This window comes from Carassius auratus, chromosome 41 (assembly GCF_003368295.1).
Source record: "Carassius auratus strain Wakin chromosome 41, ASM336829v1, whole genome shotgun sequence".
In the NCBI taxonomy this organism is placed as follows: Eukaryota; Metazoa; Chordata; class Actinopteri; order Cypriniformes; family Cyprinidae; genus Carassius; species Carassius auratus.
The window spans coordinates 13,740,391-13,758,141 of record NC_039283.1 but is presented as its reverse complement, the minus strand read 5'-3'; the positions used below and the strand labels follow the sequence as shown (position 1 = coordinate 13,758,141).

At 37.5% G+C, this 17,751-nt stretch overlaps 1 protein-coding gene across 3 annotated transcripts; it reads left to right on the top strand.

The window, feature by feature from the left end:
• Positions 1-330: 330 nt before the first annotated feature.
• LOC113060126 (phosphatidylinositol 4-phosphate 5-kinase type-1 alpha-like) lies at positions 331-17,727 on the top strand. Of its 3 annotated transcripts, XM_026228973.1 has the most exons (17): positions 331-529; positions 2,385-2,426; positions 4,288-4,322; positions 5,554-5,634; positions 6,785-6,915; positions 7,145-7,262; positions 7,525-7,677; positions 9,672-9,971; positions 10,853-11,079; positions 11,239-11,322; positions 11,408-11,456; positions 11,553-11,634; positions 12,716-12,883; positions 13,455-13,503; positions 13,537-13,584; positions 13,697-13,759; positions 13,946-17,727. In XM_026228973.1, exons 1-17 carry the CDS (start codon positions 484-486, stop codon positions 14,028-14,030), a joined length of 1,761 nt encoding a protein of 586 aa, XP_026084758.1. In that variant the 5' UTR covers positions 331-483; the 3' UTR covers positions 14,031-17,727. The 3 variants fall into 3 exon arrangements, with proteins under 3 accessions (XP_026084758.1, XP_026084757.1, XP_026084759.1); XM_026228972.1 differs by having other exon boundaries at positions 333-529; positions 13,455-13,584; XM_026228974.1 differs by lacking the exon at positions 2,385-2,426 and having other exon boundaries at positions 336-529; positions 13,455-13,584.
• The last annotated feature ends 24 nt before the right edge of the window (positions 17,728-17,751 follow it).

Below are 17,751 nucleotides of genomic sequence, written 5' to 3'. Positions count from 1 at the left end.
TTTGATTCATTATATATATATATATATATATATATATATATATATATATATATATATATATATATATATATAAACAATTTTTACCCCCAGTGTGCAATGATGACTTTTAAATAGTAATGCATGCTCAACCTGTGCAAGATGTTATCTGTTCTGTGAACAGTTTTGTTATTTTTAGCTCTGTACATAAAGGCTTGGTTCACAAACTAATAATGGGTCGTTGACAAGGCAAAACTGTCGCGGATATCACATTATATTATAAATTATTGTTTGGATATAAATTAGATCATCGTATGTAATATAAGGTAAAATATCAAATGGTAGCTTATATTGTGGTCAGAAACGCTTTTTGCATTATTAAATGAGTGGTTCAGTCTCGGATAGGTCAGTGACAGTGAAGGGCGCTAGAGAGTCGGTCCGGGCGGAACCGGACACTGTGTGTCGCTCGGGTTCCGGTCAGGATCGGTCCAGTAAACCCGAATAACCATGGCGTCCGCCGGTCCACCCGACACGGGCTTATCCGCCCCTCCAGGTAAATTAAATCATCATGTTTTTATAGTGATATTGAGTCATCTGTGTTTTAATGTTGATCTGTTGCCATGGATCCACTGTTTTCTGACCAGCTCTGGATTGATTCAACATGTTTACTGACTTCAAGCCTTTCGTTCAACAAACAACAAAATACATTTCATATATTATAGTTATTACTTAGTAATGTATCTGTTACTTATTAGATATGTGTATGTGTCATTTATTGAATTCAGTTGGTGTATGAAGTGAAGGTTTTACTGAATTGATCCAGAAAGATGATGTGGCTAACATGCTATAAGCGACCTAGCCCAGTCTTATCAAGCATGTAACTGAGCTAATATTAAAAATTAATAACTTTCATTAACAAATACAATTCAGTTACAAAGCGTTTTGGATTTATTGTTTAGAATGAACCCTTCTCTATGGATTTCTCTTTACAAATCTTGTCGAGTTTCAATAACCGCACAGGACGATCATTTATCACTTTATTGACTCTGTTTTTATCTTTATCTTTTTTGTGTGTGTGTGTGTCTGTCTGTGTGTGTGTGTGTGTGTCGGTGTGTGTTTTGAGAACTTTTTAGAATTATAGAGAAGGTTTGCAGGAATCTATGTAAACATAAATTTGTAAAAAAAAAAAAATGTATGTCGATTTTGGAGCTTAAAGTTATTTTGTCACTGATTAAATCATGGCAAACATGATCTAAATATTCATTACACTGACTGTGTGAGAATGCTATTATATTTCAGCTGTTTGTAACAAGTCCTAATGCATTCATCTCATTGACACTTCAAACGGTTTCTGTTTGTGCATTAGCTAATTAGTTTTTGGGATGTAAATGGCATTAACAGTGCTTGTCCTCTTTGTGTCTCTGTCTGTCTTCATTGACCATTGAGTAAAAATAACATCCCTTGGGAAATTAAGTGGATATTCACTAGTCTGAGGTGCTGAAGTCAGTCAGGTGGTCATTATTTGGGTGGTTTTGTCTGTTAGCTCAGAATATCATTATTGGTTGTTGTGTGGGTAACGCACATTAGGATGTAGTTAGTGCACTGTTTGGAAGTATTTTTAGTGCTCTCAGACACATGCACGCTGTCTTGATGATGGCCCAGGCTGTTCATTTGCTCTAAATATAAATGTGAAAATAGGACAGAAACCACCGCGCTCACCAAGATGAAATGGGACAGACTGGTGGACATCTAAACCTCAAATCCCATCTCACAGACAGCACATCATCTTCCCACAGTTCATGACCTCAAAAGTGTGTTTTGTTTCCGTGTGCACGAGGTACAAGATTTGGTGCCTACTTTTCTCGAGAGAAAGTGTATCTCTAAAGCTTGACCTAAATATAGACTAGCTCAAGAGATGAGCCATGTGTTCTCTCTTAGTGGACATTTCACTTGCTTTGTGATTTAAGGATGTAATGCACAACAAAGCCGTAATTTTTAGGGAATTTAGCCAACTGAATTTTTAAAATATGTTTTGATTAATCAAATTATGCACTTATAGTTAATTTGTTCATTAATCCCTGCACTCAACTGTGCATCCATCTAGCCATGTACCCATCCATCCATCCAGTACTCACTCATCTATCTTTCCATTCTTCCATCCTTGTACCCATCTGCCCATCCAAACCAACAAGACAACACCCATCCATTCAAACGGACAAACAAACCAACACCCACTCATCCAAATAAAGACCCACCCATCCAGACGAACAACAACCACTCACCCATCCGAACAGACAAACAACAAATACCCATCCAAATAAACCTCCATCCTGTTTCTCACCCATTCAGAGAGTTCATTTTGGGTCACACTGGTTTAAGCCATTAAAATAACTTTCTTACCCCTACAGATCTGAGGACTCCTTTTTGGAGGCTGTTGGCCTCACGGAGAGGTACATGCACGACTTTGTTGTGCCAAATAACCAGAATGGCTTGTCTCTTGCATGGTTTCATTTGCAGTGGTGTTTTAAGCTTGATGACTGGGGGATCGGTGGAATGTAATGAAAGTTAAAGCTGTAACTGTGACTCATCTGTTTATGTTATTAAGACAGATGGGATTGGAATTGATATTTCAGACTGCTGATGATCAAAGGGCCCAGCAATCTGTAGGAACAAGTAAAAATGTATCACAGTTTACTGGACACTTTAACACTGGACATAGGCCAAGTACATGTCTTTCAGGCGTGACAGCCGAATTCAGATATTGGAGTAGATCCCCTAATTTATAGTTTTGTGTGTGTATGGAACATAACTTACTCTTGAAACTGGAATGACTGAAACTATGATAACCAAATTTAGCTGCACTGGCCATGAACATTTGGTCATCAGTTCACCTTTTTGTGCTTAATCCTGTTCTTTAGACACACAGTTCAATCATTTATGTGAGCATCAGCCAGATTTTTCAACCGAACTGACTCCTGAATAAATTCAGAATTCACCATTTGCAGAAATTCTGCAGGGTGTACAGAACTGAAATGAACAACTGGTTGTTAATTTAGGAAGGATAGTGCTCATACTCTGTGACGCAACTGCTGACACTGCTGGCAGGGAGTTGCTACAGTCGCAAAGCCTGCGTGTCTCCTGCTCCCCAGATCAACTGAGAAGGGAACGAGACGTTGTGTTCATACCGTGTTACGCTCAAGTCTTATTCACGGCGAAAGATTCTGAGGAAAGTGTTTCCCCAATGCATCAGAATAGCTGCACGCAAGATCTCGTTCCCTTCTCAGGGAACCGAGGTTAGGTTCTGTAACCGGAGACGTTACTATTTCTGTAGGTTGGATTCTAATCCAGATTGTTTAATAATATCAAACTCTTGGCAGGTTGAAGTTGCTATGCTGGTGCATCTCAGTCTGTTTGTGTTGACAACAGACAGACAAGGTTTGTTGTATAACTTCTGTCTCGCCTTAAGACATGCAGTCAATTTGAATCAATGCAAAAAAAGTATTCCCATACAATTTGAGGCCTCCGGGTGTTTTAGACTGTGATCCTGTCCTGTGTTGTTTATTGAGTAAGTGTCCGGAAAGCATCTGGTGTGACAGTCTGCTGATCGTCTGGCACCCCTGCTGTTCATGACAGATTTTGCCCACCGTGACATTGTCAGGTTGTAAGAACTTTAGCTTGTTTTTCCAGAGGAGCAGAGATGAACGACACATTTTGAATGTGAGACCTGAGACGCTTTCTAGTTTTCATTATTAAAGGATGTACAAACTGCATGCATCGATTAAAAGTTTGGTTTTGTTTTCTCCAAGGCTGCAAATATTTGATCCAAAAGAAAACGATAATACTGTAAAACTTTTAACAGTTTCAAATGTTTTTGATTTTAATATATTAAAATGTCATATATTGCTTTGATGGCGAAGCTGAATTTTCAGCAGCCATTATTTTAGTCTTCAGTGTCACATGATCCTGCAGAAATCATTATATTATGCAGATTTGGCACTTAAGGAGATGTTTCTTATTATTGTAACTGTTGAAAACAGTTTGAGAGTCAGTGATCGTGATAATATTTCAGGATTTGTTGATAAATATAAAGTTCAAAATAGCAGTTTATATTGTTTTACTAGCATCAAAAATGTCTTTCCTGTCACTTTTGATGAATTTGATGCATCTTTGCCGATTTCAAGTAATAATTTCATTTAAAAGGAATCAGGAATTGTTGAGAATTGTTGAAGTTCATAACCATTCATTTTCCGACCCAAATTCTAAAACATATGAATGTTTTTGTTCTTCTTTTTGTCTCCCTCCAAATGAAAGGGTCCAGCGGAATTCGAAAGATGACATTGACGGAGGTAAGACTGATCTGATGTGGGACTTCTCCATTTCTGTAATTCATAAAACTTATTTCTTAATAGCTATTCCAATTCTAAATGTGATGACTTCAGTTTTAGCATTTCATCACTACATTTTTTTCTCCAACAAATCATGGTACTGGTCTTTCTAAATTTACATTAATCTGTTTGTGTAAGAATGACCTAACTGGAAGGGAAGCGCATACACGAGTCTTCTCAGTGCATAGTGGGATAGGTAATCTTAATACACTCCATGCATGATATAATTAATTCATTAATTGGCTAATAGTCAAACTTAAAATTGATATATTAAATGAAAACTTTGAAATAATTTACATACAGTGTTTTTGAAATCAGGGTTCCTATTTCTTGGTTCTAGAGAGCCGCAGTTTTGTAGCACAGTTGGCACTAAACTAAACGTGCAACTTGAAATTTATGTATGTAATAATGCATCATAATTTTCTCTGAAGAGCATTAAATAACTGACTTTGATAGTTTTCTGACCTAAATGAAAGTTATGATGACTTGCCATTCACTAAGTGAATCGACTGATGTTAATTATGTTACCTATTATTGGCATAAATTTTTGCCCATTAATGACCATTTTATAAGTAAAAAGGCATGTGATACTATGCTTTATAGTAAACAGTGATTTCTGAATGGTTAACATTGCACTTTAGCCATGAATAAATTAACAATATAGCACAGCCTCTCGCTTTATCAGGATATCTTTTGTACGACTGGTTTCTGCACTCAGGGCTTCAGTGGCTCATGCAAACATTTTCACCTTCCCTTGTTTCCTCATCTGTTAGCCAAGCACTTGTAAAAGCTCAGCTCAGTGTCCACACACAGTTTCTTCTGAGTGTGAGTGTATTTTAGTTGCTAGACATTGGTAGAGGAATGTGAACACGTGAGCCCTGCAGGCTGAAGTAAGCTTGACTTACTGTTACTGTGTGTTGATCAAACAGTCATGTGAGACGGACCCTGAACAGGGAAAATATTGACACCGTTAGACACACACACACATTACTCTCAGTGTCAGCTGTAGATCCACATGTATCAAGGCGGACGGGAATGTGTGTTTGACTCTAGGAAACACCTGACAAACAGGAAGTCAAACCTGGACCGAGTCGAGGCCTCTAGAATCCTCTCTGTTGACATGAAACCAGATGCTTTTCTCTCTTCTCCCTTTTTCTCTTTCACTCATTTTTGTCTCTGTCTCTTTAAATAGGGGCCGGGATCATCTCAGAGTATGAAGAAGACTATTGGTCACAGAGGAGTTGACCCCACTGGAGAAACAACTTACAAAAAGGTCAGCTCGCAGTCAGATCTGATAACAGAGGAAGGGCAAGAGAGGGGAACTGGGCTAGAAAAGAGGAATAGACTGAAGGGTGGAGTCGGGAAGGAAAAAGAGATTATCATGACACATTCTGAAATGATGGAAAATTAAGCAACATTGTGAATATCCCGGTGATATTAAAGTTCTTTCCATTTGCCCATCATGATGTTTCATGATGCATCCTTTATTATAAAAGCATTCAGATCTACAACTCTCTCTGATTTAAACTTTAGTAGCAAGAACTGTTGTAGCGTTACCCTGCCAATCGTGGATTTAAATCACTACAAAACTGCGATTCAGATTGCTTTATCTTTTATGTTTCTTTATTTATTTTGTGAATTAGGGAATTATCATTATTATTCTTACTGTTTTTGCTATAACTATTTTTAGAAACATCATCTTTAATACATATCTGGTAAATATTTCGGCTTATTACTATGTATTGTTAAATTGAAGCACACAAAATGTTAAATATTATTTTTAATCATTGTGTTTTAGTCAGAGTGTCTTGAAAACATGGCTTTTTTACTAGAAGGGCCATGTAAACATCATAGAAGCGGTGCACAGGATGAAGGGAACAAGGTTTATCAGGCACTTGACTTGGTTTGGATATTTATTTATTTATTTCATATTATTTAAAAACATTTTAGGATAAACCATTATACAGGATTTTTTGGCACATTTGGAAATCTAGACATTTTTTAAGAATGTCGTATTTTGCTAAGATTTTACATTTTTCTGCATAAATTATTAAACATATTTTTTTCTTTTTCAAATTTACTCTTAAAAACGTGTTTTTATTTATTTATTTATTTGTTTGTTTTGTTCTATTAGATTTGAGTTGTTGGATGACATTTTTTAAATGAACATTGTTGACAATATGAATATTGTCAAGAGTAGAAAATATCAATATATCTCATAGTTCTCCCACTCATCCCAGCATTTGTTTTTCTGGAAATTATTTTTTTTTTTTATGCATTATGTTCCCACTCCACCTATATAACAACTCATTTGTGGGCTGTTTAAAACAATCATTGTGATGCGTATTTAGTGTTTCCCATCTGTCTTCTCCGTTGCACTTATTTCTCATGCATTCTCACATGTTCTCTTGGTTCGTCTGTAGACGACTTCCTCCGCCCTCAAAGGTGCCATCCAGCTGGGAATCACACACACGGTGGGCAGCCTCAGTCAGAAAGCAGAGAGAGACGTTCTCATGCAGGACTTCTATGTAGTGGAGAGCATCTTCTTCCCGAGGTGACTATTCCCACATGTTTCCCAGAAATACTCGGCCATGTTGTGTACATATATTTGAAATAGATTTAAATCGATGTGATGACCGTTGTTAAGTCTTTGTTTATAAACCAAGTGGCATGCCAACCGTAACAGAGCCTTTGGTCACTACAGGCATCTTCATACTGTATAATGCGCAGCTTGGCAGGTTTTATATTTAATAAAACCCTGTCTCTGTTTTTTCCTGCTGCAGTGAAGGAAGTAATTTGACTCCAGCACACCACCACGGTGACTTCAGGTTTAAGACCTACGCCCCCATCGCCTTCCGTTATTTCAGGGAACTCTTCGGCATTCGACCTGACGATTATCTGGTCAGCTGAACCACAAACACACTCACAGCTTGAGCGCTCTTGTGAACATAGTTTAGAAACTGGTGGTGTGAGAATAAACTCATACAACAAAGTTTATAGTAAAATATAATCTTTATATAAAGATTAGAATAAGAGATGATGAAATTTGTGTTAAATAATATTTTAATACCATGTAATAAATTATTGATCCATCCATATTTTATTTGTTCTTTCTCCTAAGAGACATGCCTGATATGATTTTGTGGTTTCTTTCTGTCTGCAGTACTCTCTGTGCAACGATCCTTTGATTGAACTGTCCAACCCTGGAGCGAGTGGATCGATATTTTATGTGACAAGCGATGATGAGTTCATTATTAAAACAGTGCAGCACAAAGAGGCAGAGTTCCTGCAGAAGCTACTGCCGGGCTACTTCATGGTGAGAGTTTCTCACTAGTGTGCACTAGGGCTGTCGAAAAAAAAATAGAATTTCGAATATTCGTCGAATTTCAAATAAAAATCCACATTTTATCCAACGTTTTTGCATTTGAATTTTAGGTGTGCATTAAGCCCCGTTCACACAAAGAATGATAACTATAAAGATAATGATATTAGCGTCCACACCAGCGAACGATATCGTCTGTTTATTCTGAGCGCACGCACGTCTGCTGCTTTAAATTCTCGAGCGCATCACAGCAGGATTGATTCTGATTGGTTGGCAATGTTTTTACCGTTCATCAGAAAAAAAAACGTTCTGAAAGTGATTCCAATGATATCGTTTCTCTGTGCCTTTATCGTAATAGTTGTGGTGTGGAGATTTTTAGAACTATATCTTTATCGTTATAACTATTTAGAACTATATCTTTATCTCCTATAAGTATACTTCACATTCCGTGTTCCGTTCCGTCTCGCGCACAGCCTTGTCCACACAACTTTTAAAAGCGGACGAGCTTGACACGCAGTAACACTTGTTTCATCAGTCACCTTGTGTGCGTGCACATACCGCACTGCTTCAAATAATTGCTTGCACGCGGATGACAAAAATGACATAATGCGGACGGTGCCTGGACGAGATGCAATGACGATGTAGGTGTCATTGTATTATAAGGTTATGTTAGCCTATCCAGTTGAAGCCACTAGAAAAAAAGAGAACATCAATGTGGAGAAGATTTTGTTTACATCAAAACTGAAACCAAGCCGTTCACACAGAATGCATATTTCGCACATTTTCTAGAGGGACACCATTGGACTCGCGTCTCAAACAAGAAAGCCACATTTTTTGAAAGCCATGTAAAATTAATGTAAGTTCAACTTTTTAAAAACATATCTCGTGACTTTATGGTGGGTTTTTGTTCCCCATCCCACTGCATCTCATGTTTTTAAAGCTGCAGTCGGTAACTTTTGACGCTCTAGCGGTTAATAAACAGAACTGCTTGCGTGTTGCGGAAGAACATTGTAGCCGGAACTACTTCTCTCTGTTTATGTCTATGAAGAATCACAACGGTACTGGGTTACTACGACGCGGTACCCCCGAAGCAATGTAAAATAGTCCGAATATAAACACTTATTATATTATATGTATACTTTGAACACAAAAAAAAGTTATGGACCGCAGCTCTGATTGGTTGTTTCTTACCGGGAGCGGTAATTTTTTGTGTTCAAAGTATACAAAATGTATATAATAAGCGAGTACACCATGAATCCATTTTCCGAACCGTGTTTTTAACCTGTCCTGAATCCCTAGGGTGCACCTATAATAAGTGTTTATATTCAGACTATTTTAGATTGCTTCGGGGATACCGCGGCGGAGTAACCCAGTACCTTTGTGATTCTTCATAGACATAAACAGAGAGAAGTAGTTCCGGCTACAATGTTCTTCCGCAACACGCAAGCTGTTCTGTTTATTAACCACTAGAGCGTCAAAAGTTACCGACTGAAGCTTTGAATTAAAAAAAATATTCTTGTGTGACTGGCTTTTCGCCTTTTTATTTAACTATGCATACACACATGGCACAGTTTTGTTTATGGTTGTTTAAGCAACTTAATTAATTATAATTGGTTTATAAACATATTTTTTTTTTTTTCACAGTCATGTTTTCTTATGCTTTGAATAAACGTGCATTAGTAATATTATGCTCGATGCGCCCTCTTGTGGCCTCAGAAGAGAAGCCAAAAGCTTTTCTTCACCCTAACTGAAATTATGCATTTTAAATTTGAATAGAATCTGAATTTTGATAATACTTAAGTACAAAATTTAAATTTAGTTTTTCAGCTATTTTGACCTAGTGTGCACTCTTACTTTAGATACTGTTGTCTAGAATGGGTTCTGTTTAAAAGGATAAATCATGTTAATAAGAAACTGTAGCAACCATCCAGGCCCAAACTGTGTTATTACCAAATTTGTATTTCTGTTTTCTCTCCTCCTCCCCTCAGAATCTGAATCAGAACAAGAGAACGCTGCTCCCCAAGTTTTACGGCTTGTATTGCGTGCAGGCGGGCGGAAAGAACATCCGGATTGTTGCAATGAATAACCTGTTGCCCCGTAGTGTGCCTATGCACCTCAAATATGACCTGAAGGGCTCCACATGCAAGCGCCGTGCCTCCCCCAAAGAGAGAGAGAAGAGCGTCCCCACTTACAAAGATCTGGATTTCATCCAGGATATGCCCGAGGGCATCCAGCTCGAACCAGACAACTACAACGCCCTCTCCAAAACCATCCAGCGGGACTGCCTGGTGAGCATGCATGTGTTTGAGCGTTATCATGTGCTGGTTCTAATGTAGAATCCAGGATTATTATGACCATGTATAATTAATAGTCACAATTTTTTTTGTATTTATATAAATAAGAAAAAAAAAAAATATATATATATATATATATATATATATATATATATATATATATATATATATATAGTTGAAATATTACTACATTTTAAAATAACTGCTTTGTAATTGAATATATTCAATTAACACAAAGTTATTTGTTGCTGTGATAGCAAAGCTGAATTTCAGGATCATTACTCCAGTGTCACATGATCTTTCAGAAATCATGCTAAAATGCTGACTTGCTGCTCAAGAAACATTTTTGTTACTGTCGCAGTTTAAAAAGTTTGCATTGCTTAATATTGTGGGAAAATTGTATTTGATTAAGAGAACCGCATTTATTTTAAATATAAGCGACACTGTATGTCACGTTTGATCAATTGAATGTCTCCTTGCTGAATAAAAATATTAATTTCTTTAAAAAAACAATTACTCCAATCTTTTGAATGGTAGTGTGATGTAGTGTAGAAAATGACATAAATCAGTTTTATTGTGCTTTTAATTTAAGTCTCCTAATGACATGTATGTTCTATTAACAACATATAAAATGTAAATGTTGCTGTTTATTACTATGTGTAGTTCTATTGGGTCATATAAATGAAGATAATAATTATTTACATTTTGAATCTATTTGGCTACAAAGGTTTTAAAAGATGCTTCCCGTGTTGAAAGAGAGTAAGAAAGCTTTTAACACGGATATGTAAATATTCACACACACATATTGAATATTGTCAAATACAAGGACTTGTTATTCTCTCTTGCCTCTGTTGATCAATCTCTGCACTTGACAGCTGCTGCAAAGCTTTAAGATCATGGACTACAGTCTTTTGGTGGGAATCCATAACTCCGATCAGGCGTCCCGTGAGCAGCGAGCAGGGGCAGTAGAGGCCGGGGGGTCCGAGGGGGCCGTGACGCCGGACCACAGGAGGCCACAGGCTCAGAAAGCTCTCTACAGCACCGCTATGGAGGCCATACAGGGAGAGGCCAAAGGGAAAGGAACCCTGGAAACAGAGGACCAGTAAGTCAACATCTTATTTGACTCACATCTATCTGTTTTCAATGCATGTTTTATGTCTACCCCTTTGGTTTCATCTCTGTCTCACTTTAAAATCTCATGTATTGTTTCTTCGTTTGGCTGCAGGGTATGGTAGTCATATTTAACACATTTTGTCTGTAGATGGGGAGGAATCCCTGCACGCAACAGTAAAGGAGAGAGAATACTGATTTACATTGGGATCATCGACATATTACAGTCATACAGGTGACTACTCGCAGACAACAGTTGAGAGTGCATTTTTACATGTTTGTGACCATCATTATTATCTCTCATTTTGTTCTTCCTTCAGATTTATTAAAAAAATAGAGCATTCCTGGAAGGCCTTGGTTCACGATGGGGTAAGTCATTAGTTCCTGCAAGTCATTTTCAAGTAGATATTATTGTTATTTTGCTTCCATGTGAGAGAATAAGCATTTATGCCATTTATGTTGTAGGACACGGTCTCTGTACATCGCCCCGGATTCTATGCAGAGCGCTTCCAGCGTTTCATGTGCAGTACAGTTTTTAAGAAAACACGTATGTCTGGATACTTCACCCAAAAATAAAATTGCATCATCAATTACACACCCTCATGTTGATCCAAATGCCAGATATTTGCTCTTATTTGAAACACAAGTGAAATTATATTCTTAGGGGCCGTTCACATATCGCGTCTTTTTTAAGTTTCATTATTTCCAATGTATGCGCGATGCAGTCGTTACACGCACACGGTGCGATGTGGTCGTTACGCGCACGCGTGTGACGCGCTCGTTTTTTCCAGGCGCGTCCGCACCGCAAAGTTAAAAATATCTCAACTTTTCAGAATGCCGCAGGCGCACCGCAGGTCATGTGACAAGAACTAACCAATCAGCTTCATCATTTCCTGTAACAACTTTAAAAGCTCAGGCAAGGTGAAGGAACAGCTGATCATACATGCATACATGGATTGCCATTTTAAAATAAATTTAGCAGCAGAGCTACTGCAAGCGATTTTTAGTGCTGCAAATCCATTTATCCTTTGCTGAAATTTCCGCATCTTCATGGAGAGCAGGTCATTGTTGCTTAGCAACGCAGACGCCTCAGTAGCGCAACTGCCCGAGAAACTGCTTTGGAAAGAAGGAGAAAGCGGCGCACCTAGCGTTTTCCACGCGTTTTTAGACGCGACATGTGAACGGCCCCTTAAACCTCTCTATTGAATTTCAAGCTTCAGAAAGTTCATAAATACATTGGAGAAGTAATCCATATCCACGATCGCTTCATATAATGGTCAGATCTAATAGAATTTTTATTTTATTCCGATATAAACATTGATCAAGGCACATTCAAAAAGCTCATCAAGAACCCCAAATAAATTCTATGTCATATAAAGCATCACGGCATATATGGCATATATATTGCGTCACGTCGGAAGACTTGCTTTTATGAATGTTTTGGTGGAGTGGACTTTCAGTGGAGGAACAGAGATCTCTGAGGTTACATTAAAATACCTGAAGGTGTATGGGTTTGGAACGACACGACAGTTACATTTTTTTTGTTTAACCAACCCTTTAAGGTTTTAGACGTTTGAGCTTTTAATATTTTTGTGACGTCATCATCCTGTGCCTCCCTCCGTTCCCAGTGAAATCATCCCCCTCAAAGAAGAGCCGAAGTGGCTGTTCGAGTTTTGTGAGACGGCTTCCGATGGGAAGCTCTGCTTCTGCTTCTGCTCCCAGTGGACAGACAGTTGCTGACGCCAGACTCCTGTACCGTACTCATCCTCACCAGACCGACTCCGAAGGAGAGAGTGGTGAGTAATGCAACCAAAACTATTTACCGTATCAGTCCAAAAATACATCATGACGAGGAAAAAAAACATATATAAGTCGCACTGGATTATATGTCACATTTATTTAGAACCAAGAGAAAACATTACCGTCTCCAGCCGCTAGAGGGCGCTCTATGTTTTCAGTGTAGACAACAGGAGCACTGAGCAGCATAGAGCGCCCTCTCGCGGCTGTAGACGGTAATGTTTTCTATTGGTTAATTTCTCTTGGTTCATGTCAAATTCATTTTGATAAATATGTCGCACCTGACTATAAGTCGCAGGACCAGCCAAACTATGAAAAAAAGTGTGACTTATAGTCTGGAAAATATGGTATATATATTTTGGGATGTAACAGTTGGGACACTGCAATCATCCTATCCTTATATAAAATTTTAACCAACAGACGTCACTGTAAAATTCATTTGAGAGTGATGCATTGTTCTTGTGCATGCCTTTCATCTGTGATTCAGATGTACTGCAGATAGGCTTTTATAGTGTGCTTTCTCTGGGGCATAAATCAAATCATAACTCCCTGTGTGATTGTTGTTCTCAGGCATGCACCTGGGCAGACCCGACCTGCTCCCAAATCCTTTGGCTGGAAGCTCCAGTGAATTTGGGGCAACAGATCTGCCAAACTCTTCACCTGGCAGCACAGGAATGACATCGTCTTCACCTCCTCAAAGGTACCTCCACACATCCCCTGCATGTTATATTTCATTATCATCTCTCCTGTTGAAATCGCTTTATAGCACGCCTTCACCTTCCCATGTATAATTATGGTATATTTATTACCAGGTCTGTAGGGGTGGAGGTGCACAAATCTGCAGTCGCTGAGCCTGACAGCAGCGGCCCTCTGAGGTAAAAACCTAACACACACTCTTCTCATCTCACCACCTCTCACGATTAAACATTCTTTAAAAAAAAAATTATACTTTTATTCCGCAAGGATGCATTAAATTGGTCAGAACTGATCATAGTGTTAAAAAAGAATTCTATTTAAATTAAATGCTGTTATTTGAAACTTTCTCTCACTCTCTTCTTCAGCTCTGGAGCCGAATGCTTAGATGAACAGTTGAGCAACAAAGATGCCATTTCACTCAAAGACATCATCCCAGAAACTGACATTTGATTTGTACATTTTAAATGAACAAATGTAACGAAAATATTTTCATTCTGAACCCCAAATGTTTTTTTCAGCAAGAGCAGAACTCTTACTGGTGACACAGGAGCCGAGCATCTAAACAAGTGATGGACACAGAACCTCAGAAGAGATGAGGGTCGGTATGATGGGGATTTTCCCTCAGTGGGAGCTTCAGAACTCCAGGGCCAGAACACAATGAAGTATGTTTTAAAAGTGAGTGAGAGACAGAGGGAATGAAGAAAAGCTACCGAGCGAGGAGTTTTGCCTGCTTTTTCCTCTTCTGTCGCACAGGAAGTGCTGCTAAAACCAGATTTAACCAGAAAATGCTTGGAAAAGTGATGTTAGCATCTCAGTCACACTCTTTACTCCCTTTGTTTGCTCTTAAACGTTTAAAACAGAGCAAGCAGGATGCAAAACCTTATTTAGTTTCCTCTGCCTAGCTAGAGGACGTTACACAGTTGGCACCACTTTATAGTATCGTTGGAGGCTATGTTGCATAGATCTTTATTTATATAGGTCTTTAAACCTATTAAATCTCTCTGAACTGGTGTGATGAGGACTAATGGCTGCTGGCGCTCCAGTATACTTCTCTCAGAAGGTGAGCGTGTGTGGCAGAGATAAGCAATCAAGATCTAGTTCTCAGTGGCTTCTGTATATACATATATGAAGGTTAATTTTGTTACGACTTTTTTTTTTTTTTTTTGTAAGTAAATCTGATGATCTCATTTGTGGGTTTTCCCAGCTCTTTCTGTGTTGAGACGGCATGTGCCATAAGAACGACAAAAATATGGGGGGAAAGAAATGACCAAAAATGATTCCAAAAGTAACTGTTAAAAAGTAAATGCATTTGAATGTTACAGATAGGTGTACTACACCTCCTCTGAGGTGCCACTAATTTTTAATATCAAGGTTGAGAAATGCACGGACCTGCTTCCATGCCATATTCTCTCATATTGTTACTGCACATATTGCTGCCATGCCAAGGGCCCTCTAATATTTTGTATATAGTTCTGTAAATATTCATTCTGTGTTCCTGTACGTTATAAAACGTTACTAATCTGCTCTTTTGGCACAGCAGGTATTATCTTTTAACTAACATATCAATGACGTCTTCCGATCATCTGCCTTAATGCAGCCATAAAAATTCCATGGGCTCCAGACTCTTGCTCAAGTCATTTCAGATCTACCGGTTACAGATGATTTTGTGACACAATGCATGTTTTGTAAGTCTTTTTACTGGCCCTTTCATACAAACCTAAGCATTTTCTAGCATTATACACAATCATAGTGTGTAGACAAGACTGAAGCAGTCTGAATTAAAGGAATGTAAGCTGAATTTATATTCGAACAGGATGTTTTGTCGATCTTAAGATCATTCATAGCTGATTTCCAAATTCCAGTTTTCCTTGATTTCCAAGGACGTCAAATCCTGTACAGCCATGAAGATGTTCTCTGGAACAGTTGTACTTTAAGACTCACCCTGAGATTAAATAATCTTAGTAAAGATTAAAAGAATGAAAGAAATAGACACTAGTGGACTTTACCAGGGCACATGTGAACAATTTTTCTAACAGAAGAGCCTTTGGCTCAGTAAAAGCTCTCAGTGAATCTGCCTTTCTATTTTCGCTTCCATTTGACTCATAATGTTTAACAGAGGAAATGGTTTTTAATGGATCTATCATTTGAAAGGGATTACTTACAGTTTCTCTTAATAGTCAGAGCTGATTTCAGGCTTGGAGACCTGTGTTAAACACAGATCTGAGACTGACATTGCAGTCTTGAAGTATTTAGAATAAGGGCTGACTGTAGTCTTGAACAGTTTTGTGTTGTCCCAAATGAAACTGCTCTTAAAATCATGCAGGTTTGGGACTGAAGTGATGTTTTCCCAAGGATTTGATTTTTGCAGACCTGAAGAAAATGCAGATAGAATATGAACAGGAAGTACATTGACAGTCTTTCACAAGACTGTGTTGAAGAAATGTTCTCTAAACCTTCAGTGGATGCAGTAGTTATGTTGTTTTTGATATTTTTTAATGTTTGATCAAAATGTAATTAGCATGCCTGTGGACATAAGTTTTGTGTAAATTTTTGCTTTGTGTTTTATTTTATTTTTTGCTCTTTTGATTTGAATCCTTTCAGTGACTTTTTCAAGTCATTGTCAAATGTTACACATTAAATCATGTTACAGAACATTTTGATAATGCACCTTAATGTTGCTAATGTTGCTAACAATCTAATATCTCTGAAAACTAGATCTAAACTCACAGTTTGTCCTCTGCAGATAACACACATCTCCTTTGGCATTAATATAAAAATCAAATATAAGCAGTTTGCTATTTTGCTGGCTTTTTTGTGTCATATATTGTAGGGTTTTAATGCTATTTCTAAACTTTAATAATTATGTGATTATTGGTGAATGTCGAAAGATACCTATATTCATATTTACACTCCTGAGACCTACAGTACAGTCAGATTAACAGTGCCCTGATTCACATTTTTACATTTTATAGTCAATTTCTATCCCCTTTCAGTTCAAAGATATTGGGTCAAAAATAATGGAACTAAGTTACTTTCATAAAGTCTTGCACACAAGACTTTATGAAAAAGTCTTCATTCTTCTGAATATTCATGTTCCATGAAATCTTTGTTCAGCTCTCAGTGGCTTAATTTCACAGTTGGCTTGTGGGGTAGGTTTCTGGAATCACAGATTTTTTTTTTTTGGTCTTCACAATTTAAGTCTCACTAATTTCTGCTTCTGTTTGTGGGTTTTATTGCAAAAACACAACAATTACTACCTTTTTTTGATTAACACACAGTACTTTTTAATCTATTATTATTATGTGCTAGAATGACGTTCTGTGCCTCTAAAATCACACTAAAATATCTTAACCTCTTGACTTTAATATTCCAAATGTGAATCTTTGGTCTGGAAATACAAATGAAATAAAAATGAAAGTAAAATTGTCAGTCAAACAGAGACAGCTATTTTTCATATGCTTTGTCCAGTGTTTGTATTCATACATGTTTTTTGCACCACAGACACATCAGCCGTGCACAGTGCACACCAGTTTAAATGCTGGCAACCTGGACATTAAACAGACAACCTACCTAATGAAATATGAACGTTTCTGCATGTATGTCAGTGATTGTATTTATTAAGAAATGTCTTGTTTCTCTTCTAATCTTTTTATTTTATTTTATTTGTATTTTTTTTTAGCCCTCTATGAATTTTGGATTCTGTATAGATGATTGTATGTATTGTGTAATCTGGCAAAAAGCCGTGTCTGTGATCTAAGTATATGTATTTTATTTCGGGTTGGAGGGAAGTTCTTGACAATATAAATATATATATATATTTTTTTTTTGTATTTTATGTGTTTAGGGTATCTCTAATGGTAAATATTCCAATTCGTTGTAATCTGTTAAAGCTTTTCCTCAGCTTTTCTACATTTGAATGTATGCCGTGTCAGGGACAATGACTGACAACTGGAAGTGCTTCGAGGACTATATTTTTACCAGGCCTGTATAAAACGTGTTTATAATATGTAAGCAAGTCACAGAAATGCCTTTTTCTTGTGTGGTGTTTGCAGCATGTTTCTCCAACCATCTTTCATTAATGTGGTGATGCCGTTTTTTCACATTGTCTTTCCTGTTTAAAAAGAATAAAATATTTTCTAAACCATTATTTTTTGCTATATATATTTTTTTT